Source organism: Pezoporus wallicus, unplaced genomic scaffold (assembly GCF_028554395.1).
Source record: "Pezoporus wallicus isolate ANWC-B61680 ecotype Strahan unplaced genomic scaffold, APGP_CSIRO_Pwel_v1 scaffold_13428, whole genome shotgun sequence".
Lineage (NCBI taxonomy): Eukaryota > Metazoa > Chordata > Aves > Psittaciformes > Psittacidae > Pezoporus > Pezoporus wallicus.
In genome coordinates, this window is record NW_026637482.1 from 478,172 (window position 1) to 490,409 (window position 12,238).

At 37.9% G+C, this 12,238-nt stretch overlaps 1 protein-coding gene and 1 long non-coding RNA gene across 2 annotated transcripts in view; one reads left to right on the forward strand and one right to left on the reverse strand.

The window, feature by feature from the left end:
- Positions 1-12,238, reverse strand: part of DCC (DCC netrin 1 receptor) — a 602,355-nt gene that overhangs the window by 305,819 nt on the left and 284,298 nt on the right. Inside the window, exons 4-5 of the mRNA XM_057405653.1 lie at positions 4,409-4,559; positions 3,699-3,835 (exon numbers count right to left, since the gene is read on the reverse strand). Coding sequence (XP_057261636.1) covers positions 3,699-3,835; positions 4,409-4,559 — 288 coding nt within the window. The remainder of the gene's footprint in view (positions 1-3,698; positions 3,836-4,408; positions 4,560-12,238) is intronic.
- The window catches only part of LOC130597281 (uncharacterized), a 269,591-nt gene that overhangs the window by 174,566 nt on the left and 82,787 nt on the right, over positions 1-12,238 (forward strand). The window lies entirely within an intron of this gene.

The window sequence follows — 12,238 nt, forward strand, 5'->3', positions numbered from 1 at the left end:
CAGCAGAGCCAGAAGTAAAACTGATTTAACCAAGATGCACAGTGCTAACAATCATTCACCCTTGTTGAAAACGCAGGTGATTTTATAAGCCACTTGTCTCATGTGGCCTTAACTTTGATGTAGCTTTTCTTCTGCAACAGCAAACAAAACCAGTGCTAAAAGCACTTCATATTAAGAATTCCTTAGTAAAAGGCATGTGCATAGAAAAAATGCTTCCGGATTGCAGTCAAGTTATTTGTAGCTTATACATATGGATGTTCAGAAAAAGCAAGTTTTTCTCAGCAAAAACTGTCTTTCAAATCTAGGTTTTTTTTTTGGCTGTTGCTGCTGCTTTCTTTTACTCTAGGCAATGACTTAAGAGCATCTAAAACTAGCATTCCTGACCCAACACTACTAGAAAATTGTTACCTTCTCTATTCCTTCTTAAGGGACACTTTGCAGAAATAAAATAAGGAATATATCACCTCAATCTTGATTAATTTAAAAATTGCTGCCTGCTTCAGAGGTACTGTTAGCGTTAATATGTGCATTATTATGAAAAGACTAGTCGACATAACTTTCAGATGATGCAATACTCTTCCCCTCCTGTATCCATAGAATATCCTTGACACAATTAAGGGATAATCCAAATACTAAGCAGGAAGAAAAAAAAATGAGGTATGACAGCATATCAGAAAATCTATCAGTTCAGTTATACCACATACAGAAAACTGGGGAGTTATAGAATTAGATCTCTCCTAGATCTCTACCAGGACCTGAAATCCCAAGCCTTTTTCCCACCACCAAATGGGGCTGCAATCAGAGTGAGATTCTACATGTAGGTACAGGATATGGAAATTATTTTATTCTGGATTTGTCACTTTCAGAACAATTCAGGAGTTGGGGCAGAGCTAAAAGAGATACTCAGGCTTTCAGACTTGCTTAACACAACATGAAACAGAAAAGCTGTAAAAAAAAAACCAAACACAAACAAACAAACAACCCTCAGAGGGCAATAGGGAACAATCCCAAAATACAATTCTGAAAGCTAGAAAATATTTAGAAAATAACTGTAGTTGACACTGGTTAACACATTTAATCATCTTCAAACATTTATTTAAACACTAAGCTCTCTAAAGCTATCAAGCACACAGATGGTTTATACAGTAACTGGGTTATCTGCACTGGACCCTTTAATTTTCATTGCATAGAGAGGTGTGGCAAAATATTGCTGAAAGTCCATGATACAAAATTGAAATTTATCAAAATATATTATCTTTTCTTGCAAATTCATTCACCTCTTCCCATTTTAGACCTATGTCCAAGACAGTGGAGGTTATTTTTAGCTCTTTAAAAACACTGTCAGGAACTCCGTTGTGAAACACTTTCTGATTCTTGTAAATAGCCTCATTATTTAAAAGATCAAAAGCATCTTGCTACCATGTGATGCAGCTAACTTTGATCTGATATCATCTAGTCAGACTTCAGAGAAGATAATTATTGGACTGTTAATTTTTATTGACTCTGACTGCAAATGTCTCATTTATTCCCCTTCACACTACAGATACCCTAAAAATTAAAAAACTATGTCAATGTTAAAAAATATGGGTCTTGCAACAAAATACTGATGGGCAACTTACATTTTTTTTAATAAGCATATTAAGTCTAAGGAAACACAGAAATATTTGCACTTTTATCAAGCCAGGTAAGAAAAGAAAACTCTCAATCAATTATTCTGTTTATGAGATGCAATAATTACATAAGAAACTTCAGTGCTTTTCAGAGTTTCCTACTAATAAGGATGAATTCATAAAATAAACAGATTCCGAACAAGTTCAGAGTTCTGGCACATTACTCTGCAAAGAAAGTTATCAGGGGATCTCTGTCATCATCTCTCCAGTTTAGTCATGTAATTTCCTTTGAATTCTGTGAGCCTTTTCTGTTACATTCATGAACATGATGTTGATTTTTCAGTTAAGTCTGTCACAAACGAGTGATTTACTCATGAAAATAAGAAATGTACATCAATATTGGGCCTAAGTTACAACACTTTTTTTTTTTTTTTTTTAATTCTGTATTTGTGAACTTCCTATGTGAACAGAAACTTTACCAAATAAACCTTTGCTCTACCAACAGGGTGAATGCAATTGTGTTGGACCATGGCAATGCAGTTTTAGTTTTCCCTTGAGACTGCATAGAATCAGCAATTGTAAATTCTTTCATCTTTGTGTCAGTCTAGTTTCATTCTTAGCAATACCTTGATATTCTGTCTTCTGGAGATTTTCATCACCTTAAACTCATCCTTACAGTTATGTCATTTTGCCATTGCATTCCTTTCAATGCTCATGAAAATTTATGTACCCTTAATTTCTACATGACACACTTACAACAGAAGGCAAAATGAAGCAAAGTTAGATGCATTACAGACTGACTGCAGACAGGAATAAATTTTTCAATAGGTACATAAACGACTAAGATGCAAATCTCCTATTAATTTTCACAGGAACCGCATGGTCAGACATAATCTATGCTATGATCCTCCAGCCACAGTTGTTCTCACCAACAGACATTGCAATCTCCTGTTGGGGAAAAATATTGGTGTTTCTACTTTTCAAGTAACAGTTAATCCCTGCTGCACACTAGATTTGGAGTCAACACATTTCGGTAAGGCAAATAAAGTGTACTGCCCAACAACTTACCTGCCTTTTCAATATTTGATTCCTTATAATGAAAACAATTCCATAATTAATAGGCTTCCACAATTATAAAGCCACATTTTTATTTTTATCCAGTAAAAGAATGTATCACGTTAATGTACCTAAAGAAATAGAACTGAACCCTCCATCACCACTAATTGCTATATTTTATTATGGCTTCATAAAAGGATATTGTTATACAAGCACTGAATATCCTATAATCCAAATTAAGGCTCTATTCACTAATGAAAGTATTTTTCATGCATAAGCTTTAAAGCTGGAATGCAAAATGAACTGCACATTGAAACACGTTATTGTTTGACTAAGTACTAACCATGCCGTTCTTTAGATCTTACTGAGTAACACTAATGTGCTCTGCTATTGTTCAGTGGTTTAAATAAAGCAAAGAGGAAAAAGGCAGCTATTAGATTTAAACAGATTTTGGATTTCATTAATGTTTGCCATGAGGAAGGAGTGTGGAGGAAAGCAGGTTCTGTCAGAGGGTGTTTTTGTAAGATTTAACAGTGGGAATCCTCAGAACATCACTGCAGAGTGAGGACTTCCATGCACGTATTTGAATTTTTGTAAATTTGATGAGAAGACGCTAAATACACTGGGTTTTCTTTTCTTACCATGCTGGCTGCTCATGACAAATAAGTAAAAACCCAAAAACCTTTAAACCTGATTTCCAAGCCGCTGTGCTTGATGTCATGCACAACAGGTACAATCATTTTAATGCCAAAACTGTGGCTTTAGGAATGAGAAATAAAAGGAAAGGACCATGCGCATTAGGCAGTAGCAATTAGCATCTGAAAATGTAAGATGTTCAGCAGCAGAAAGACTATTGAGCATGGTGGAAAGTATTCAGAGATTCACAGAATGGCTTTCATAGGTGTGAACACCTGAGCAGACCAGGGGAGGGACTTGTACAGTTTGAAGTTGTTTGGAGTTCTGAACATAAAGTCATTCTGGAAAAGGGAATAATTAAAAGTGTTCCTGGAAAACCACAGTTCGTGTACTCACCCATCACTGACAGCTCTGCAGAGCCGCTGCTGTTCTCATTTTTGTAGGTGACTACACATGTGTATGTTCCAGAATCATCATCAGTCACATTTGATATGAGGAGGTTACTCCCAGCCAGCAAGGAATATTTTTTGGACCTGAAACATTGGTAACATGTCCGCAGTGTGTTAAGGTGTTATCACAATGTAGAAAAATACACACAGTAAATTACACCATAAGTAATTCTCAGCTACTATCTTTGCTGTTAATAGCTTTACCCTTCCATTTTAAATAGCAGCCAGGTCACATTTATGACCAAATTCCACCCTTGGATTCGGTGCAGAGGTCATAGTATCAGCCATAGTATTGCACAGGGGCAGAACTGGCTCCCAAAGTTATCACAGAATCACATAACAGCATAGTTTGGAAAGGACCTTGAAGATTGTCCAGTTCCAAACCCCTGCCAAGGGCAGGGACACATTCCACTAGACGAGGTTGCTCCAAGCCCCCATCCATTCTGGCCTTGAACACTGCCAGGGATGGGGCAGCTACAAGATGAGTTATAGCAGCAGGTTAAGAGACACATCCAGTCTCACTATTATTTAGAAGGAAAAACCTCATGGCCTCCAAGTGCACCCTTCTGAATTGAAAACATCATTCCGTGGTGTTTGCCTTTAGTTTGCCCAAGGAATGTAACATTAAGATATGTGATGCACAAAGGACTGAGCTACCTGATGGGGAGCACTTCATCTCCTCGCAGCCATGTAAAGGTGGGAGGCGGGTACCCAGAAACACAGCACTCCAGAACAGCATCCTTCCCTTCCATAGCCACCACGTTAGACGGTCGCTGCAGGAAAAACTGCTGCCTGTGCAAACCTGGATCTACAAGAGGAAAGAGACAGTTGTCATCCACTTAAAAAAGCACCCAAACCACCGAACAAAACAAAACAATAATCTTTTTGTAGGGAATGGGGAATTTAAAACATCTGATCAATAACGGGCCCCAGAGACCACAGCTTTCACCGATTCTTACTGATGGGAAAAATAGAAAATCACTGTACAAAAATATAAAAAGATTTGTATCAAATGGCAATCTTAGAGCTGCTTACATATTGAACCCAAGGGAGCAATCTGAAGGCAGACAAATACCAGCTTTTGGGGAAAGTGAGAAAGGACCCTTTATTAAACAGTCAGAAGGACTGGTATTAAAGTCAGGTCTTGGAAAGTCACAGGAAAAGATACAGTCATGTCAAGAGAAGACAGGGATATACATAAGGTTAAGAGTGGTACTGGATTAACAACACTGCTTTGGAGTTGCAAGAGGGAAGTTCGCAAGTAGGGCAGGTGAGAGGAGACATGGAAAGCTTTAGGTTAGGAAAACACAAAAAATGAAGAATGAAATAACTTGAAAGGTCTGAATTGAGAAGGAATAAGTAGAAAGATCTGTGCTCCAAATTCTCATTTGCCCTGCTTATAAGAGGCCATCTCAGACAATCCTGGAAGCACACAAACTGAACCTCTGCCTCTGCCTGCTATGGGTGGATCATCACTGAGCAGGTCACAACCTAGGCCCAAATCCCACCCTTTACGTGTGGAATACAAGCAAACAGAACCGTACGCTAAGGAAACCAGTTGCTGTTTAATGAGTCTGTTCCTTCTCTTGAAAATGACTTCATTTCTTACCACAGATGTTGAAAAATATGTGCTGGACCACAGCCATTAAACATTATTCCTTGTTTCTTGACACAAACATAAAACCTACACAATATAAATGAATATTCCCACAAAATTAACAACTACAAGATCTTCCAGGATCATCTCCAATTAATTAACTGGTTCTTCCATACACTTAGAAAGAAACTGTAACTAGCTGCATGTATTTGTTATAAATTTACAACAACAGCATATTTCAACGTCTTACTGTAACCAGATGGACATGCAATTCCCAGACATCAGTAATTGCAACTGATGCAGAAGTTATCACACACAACTCAATAGTTTCCATCTGTGAAGACGTCTTAGCTGATCACAGTGATGCCTTTGGCCTGTGAATCACATGGCATCTCTTGTAATAACCACAAATACACAAATTACATTCATGTATACAATTAAAATACATGGTAGGTAATTAGCAGAAAAACAAAGGGGTTTTGGTTGGCTTGTTTTCAATTTTTTAAAAAAGTTGGGTATGCAAATATGAAAATAGATGTGCAAAACCAGAAAGCAAACTAAAAACTGTAAATAGCATCCAGATCTTAACACAGAAGTGTCTCCTTCCCTTTAAAAGCGCTCAGTTCTGAAATCGCAAAGAGGTCATCTGATTGCAATAAAGATCCTAGTTAGGATGGAAGATGTGAGCAACAGTAAGAAGCACAGCAGTAAAAATATAGGGAAATTACACCAATAAAGATTACATTTTAAGTTATAAACAGGAGATGATTAAGAATTGAAACCACAGGCTTTAGCAGAATATATTTGGCTGAGAGGGTTCTTCAAATACATCTGGAATAAATGAAATTCCAGAGCTGGTATAGGGTGGGTATTAGACAAAACTGCAAAATCCTAAGCCACACAAAACTATTTCAACACATATTACTGTGCTGTACTTGAAAAAAAGAAAAGAGAAAAAAAAAGCAGGAAAGTACGTTCAAATTTTATGGGGGTATATAATTCATTTGTGTTTCACAGGACACTAAAAACAACATTAATGAGACATTACTATTGTCTTAACTCCTCCAAAGAAAATAATGTTTTCATTGTTATTCTGTCACCAGTCTCAAGATCAGTTAATAGCTATCATTGATTAAAGAAACACCATATTTCAACCAAAATGAAACAACACAGTATTTTACTAGGAAGTTTTCCTCTCTCTTGTAATTTCTCTGGCAAAATTTTCAGTGTTACTGGGGGACATAATTGAATGAATATCCAAGTGAAAGGAAAGGAGTTAGCATTCAGGGATGCAGGCACACAGCTAGACCAAGTCCAAGGTTAAAGTAAGAGGGTGCCGACATGAGAAACTGCGGAACATTGAAAGGGCAAAGTCACCATTCAACACCAAATAGGGATTCAAATTGTTAGACAACGATGGTAGATGACGGAGGAAGGACTCAAAGGTAGGTAAGTACCTTTTATTACTATTATGGGATCTTTTCATTAATCTAAAATTGTCAGAAAAACTTTATTCTAAAATGTATTCAGAATTAGTTTTGTATTTAATGGGTAGCTATATATAATTCCAGCATGAGAAATTACCAATGCTACACATCCCTGTAATATATCTCTGCGTTCATCCCCAGTAAAGCTTAACATATAATAATCATCTCCTCATGTCTTGCTGACCTCCCTTTTTCAACAGTTCTGGTTTAGGATGGTTCCTTTTGCCTCCAGGAGACAACTGTGCTTGTAATACGGCATTGCCTTGGGCTGGCTGCTACTCATCTATGCTGCATTGCCTGGAGAAAGGAGAGTCCTGTCTTCACCATAGAACTGCTGTCGCCTGCTCTTCATCATCCCCATCTCTTGCTCCATTCAAGCCTCATAAACAGAAGCCTAAGCTTGCACTTGAGCTTTTCTGAACTCCCTAATGATATAGCTGCTAGCTGAAATGGCAGCATCTTCTCTACAGCCCTCTATCTCCTGGAAACACAGCTATAAAGTGGATGGAAACCAGATGTGTCAGTTGTGAAACAACCTTTTGCTGCTTGGTTTCCACTTGACCGGAGAGTGCAGAGTACAGTCAAAGTTAGCAGGCTAAAGCCACATAGCATTAAAGAAAATACCAGTTACAGGAAGGAAAAAAAGAAGAAAATACCTTCTTATTTTCAGAAAATATTTTTTTATTTTATTTTATTTTATTATTATATTTTTTATTATTTTTATTATATTATTTTATTATATATTTTTTTTTATTATATTTTATTTTATTTTATTTTATTATAAGAAAATATCTTATTTTCAGAAAATAAGAGGGGGGAGAAAGCTGGGATTTCAAATCCATGAAAATCAGAACTTACATGTTATTCTGGTAAGTCTCCTTCAGGAGGTGGAAACTATGCAAACCAACTGTACCACAGCAGTCACAACTGCAGTCAGTCCTGGTGTCCATGCAGTAAAGAATCAGTTTTAATACTGGAGAGGTCTGGGTAGAATAACTAACACATTTTGTTTAAGCATCAAGAAGCAAACCCACAGCTTTAATGACACAAAATGCTATTTAGTGAGGAGGACTGACTTGCTATCACGGACTATCCAAGTTGACATATCACAACCCTGGGCTTTGTGCCTCCTTCCAAAAAACAGAGGTGGCCTAAAACCAGAGCTCGGTAACTAGAACACAAAAGACAGTGTTATCAGGAGCTACAGCTACTCAACCATAGCCCTACAAGGGACCAAGGAGTCTTGCAAAGCACCTTTTCCTCAGGAAGGGTATCCACAATTTCCTCTCAGAGCTGTGATCTGTCTTGAGCAACCACATGGTGTTAGATGTTAAAAGAATTCACTGACCAAAAAGCCTGTGGGACCATGGAGTGCAATCCTCTGCAGAAGAGTGTTATTCTGAAGGTGGTATGGTCTCCACTCACATATGCTTGGCAGTGGAAAAAATACACAAATTAAAAATTGATCAATAATAATAAAAACAAACAAACGAAAAATCACTAAATGTGTTCTGAGCAAACCCCACAAAAATATGCATCAGTGACACAACAGACCTGGTGAGATGCTCAGGCCTTCTTGTGAGCTGAAGGAACACATCTAGTTCCCAGGCAGCAATTTCAGTATCTGATTCAGACTTGTCTGATTAAAAACTAGCTCCTCACCATTGCACAAGTGCAACCAGTTATTTTGAGCTGAGGAATAGAAAAGGATCAGCCCAGCAAATTAAATTTTTACATTTGAGAGAAAGGAAAAGTGAGTGAGCAGATTTTTAAGACTAAAGGGTCATTAAACCTTGGGTTTTGTATAGACAGACCACAAAATCACACCCATCCTGCGCTCAAGGAAGGTGTCCAGTCCTGATTATAAAGATATCCAAGGTCTCATTAAATCCTTCTCCACTTGATTGAAGAGCACTCAGTGTATTCTCCCCGACAAGGTACTTGCACGCTATAATCAAGCCCACATAATCAACTAACTGTGGACCAGCTTGAGCAGATGAGAAATTCTTCGCATGAAGCCCTGGCCTATTAAAGGCATTGGGTTTGTTTCAGCCGTGGTTTAAGCTCTTGGGCACCAATGTGTCTGCTGTGCCTGACCTCATGGCGACGACCCCGTCCATGGGGATGTGATCCGACACCTCTTGGTCCTTTCCAACATTAGCTTTCCAAAAAAAATTGTTAGATTGTGACCACATGGAGCAAGCTGCTTCCACCTATGGGCCATAGACCCCCATTACTGCCCATGCTCACAGCACATGCTTGGAGCCTGGCGCCAATGGAAGTCTGGCTTCCCAACCTGCAGAGCACCTACCACATCAACATGACTTAAAAATTTTCTATATATTAATGTTTAAGAACAAGCATTTCTAAAAAATTCCTAAAAAAATCTAAGAAATCCTAAATCCAATTAAGAAGCAGTGAGCTGTAACAACTTATTTTCCCTGAACAAAGCAAAACCTCTCATTTCATACTTAGCCTTTTTCTTGAGCACACAACGTGCAGTAATGAGGCACAGCTATACATATATTTTCCATGCTCGTTAAGTTAGTGACAAGTAGTTGAGATTCAAAGCCACAAACAGGATCTGTGAATGTGTGCGTGATTCCAATAGTCCCACTGCACTGATACCTGAGAATACCATGCTATCTGCAAAAAAACAGTACACCTTCACAAAGCCTTATTAGGAAAAGTCCATTCATCTCCATCTTATAGATGGTTGATGGAACAATTGAGATATTTTGTCATGTAACTGAAGGCATATATGTATTCAGCAGCAATGACTAGCTTTGAATTAGGGTTTTTCCACATTCTTATGTTGAAGGCATAGCTTCTGCCACAGTTTACCAGCATATTTTATAGTCAATCACTGATGGCTCTCTCAACAAACCCTCAGATTTGTGTCACTATGCATTGATACAAGTTGAGGAACTTAAGTCTCATGCCAAGTTGGTCTTAAGCAAGTGGAACTAAAGGCAATGTGATTTCTGTCTTCCAAGAAAAATTAAGTTGTAAGCAGTTCACTAGGATTCAGCAATAGAAATGCAGTTCTTTGGCACTTGAAGAGAAAAACGCTACTGCAGTAGTTTAGCTACATTATGTATTGAAAAAAAGAAATGCTTCCACAAAAATGTGCTGCCTCCTGTTGTATGGGATCTCACTGTGCTAAGCTACTTTGTGCTACAGCGCTTTTGTGTTCTTCAATTGATGAAAGACTCCCATCACATCATACCCATGAAATTTTTTCCTGAATGTATTTGAGTAACATTACATTTACTGGTACAATTTTGTTGTTTTGTTTTGTTTTGTTTTTATTGTAGTAGTTTTTGTACTGCAAACTGAGATGCCTTTAATGTGACACTGATGTGACAGACTATCTCTAAGCGTCAATAGTCACATTTCTAAATTTGATTAAGAGGCACAAATATTTATACCAAATAAAACCCAATTTTGCTTTCTGTTTTCAGTGAAGAAAGGCCAGCAAAATCTCCCAGCCTGATCTCACCATCGTGCCTGGAGGCTGAACACTTAATCCCAAGGAGAAAGCAAGGGTTATGTGTGAACAGCATTAGAGAAATCTGTCATTAAAATGATACCGATCTCTCAATCTACAGAACACATTAAAATGTATAGCCAGAATGCAGCACTACTTTGGAATTTTGCAGTTTTACCTCCACCTCATTGTTTCTGCTTCATCCCTTCTGCTCTGCCCAAAACCACAAGCCTGGCCCAGCAAACCACTGGAATGTGTCATAACCAGGGGCATCTAAGTAGTAAGTACACACAAAGACTGTCACATTAACACCAACACGCATCAGGGCGTGAAGACATTCTTCTCACCATAGTGACTTCAAAATACAATAACTAAAGAGCAAGGGAAACTGTGCCAAGTCACTGCTGGAATGTAAGACTGTACATGAGTCCTATTTCCAACTTTAATGATGATTTCTTTTGAGACACTCAGTTTCCTCATCCATAATGATGACAAAAATATTTACAGGCCTTTACTTACTCTTTTTGATCCTTTGATAAAGGAATAATATAAAATTTATTAATGCAGGGGTACAGAAGGGTCACTGCTGGTTTGTGTTTACAAGACAAAAGGAGAAAGCTTTTTCTCTAGCCATTAAAATTTTAGAGGCAAAATTGAAACAGAATGAGGAACTGTTCCACAACTGCATCATCTTCTACTCTGAAAAAGGAGAACACAGCTGAGTTGAGACTGTGGCAACACATTTACACTCTCACTTTCATCTGATCATCAGAATTTTGGCAGGCATTACTTGGACCTACATCATCCTTGAGATGCAAAGACACGAGCGATTAAAGAACAGTGGCTTGATCCAGGTAGTTACTGAATACAGGGAAGAACCTAGTACAAGTTTTTCAATGCAGTGATAAATGAATATAACTGAAGGGGAAAAAGATTTTACTACCAGTCTCAGTCTGTTTTGAGATGAAAAGAAAAAATTAATTTAAAAAAAAAAGACTGGGTTACTCAATTTTTAGAAACAAGTAGCAGCCCCAAACTGATTCATAGTTTTCAAATGGTAAACAGGAAAACCTTTTAAATCATTTTTATGGCCATTTCCCAAACCTCCTCTAAACCTCCTGCAGCATTTCTGAAAACATGGTCCCCAGTGAGGCACACTCCATCACATGGACCTCAGCATGTCATCACACATCTACTGCACCATGACCCAGCCATCACTGCCATTATCTTCACTGGGACCTCATTCGCCTCTCACTGCACTGTTTCACCTTTGTTCTGTCAATTACCCACAATGAACCACAAGATGTTTGTCACAGGGAAGCATTTGCTCCAGGCCCTAGATGCTCCTATGACATGGCCAATAGGACCCATCACATTAAAATTCTTTTTTTTTTAAATTCTGACCCATTTATAGATTTTTGTCCAGTGAACCACATTCTTTGGTATTCGCCACTACTGTGATACATGCAGACAACTTCAATTGTAGTTTGGTTGTTTTACCCTGTATTAGAGAGTACTTTATCAAGAATATATCCCTGGCTCTTAGTGAGGACTCCCACCAAAAAAAATAAGTACTTGATCCATAACTATTTCTATTTGGAGGCTCGATAGATACAAATCTAATCTAGCACACAAATCCTTTACTGATTTTCAGTTGCTCTTTTGTTTTAGGCAAGAAACCCTCCCAGAAATAATAGAATCACAGAATGGTTTGGGTTGGAAGGGACTTTAAAGATCATCTAGTTCCAAACCCTGCTATCAGCAGGGCCACTTTCCAATCTACTATAATGATAAAGTTCATAACCAAAAATTATGTTAACAGAATCTGTTTTCATACATTGATACTGAATGGTTTTAATAGCATGGATCATTCTATTATTTTGTGTCTCAGGGATGGCAACCTGGCACACCAT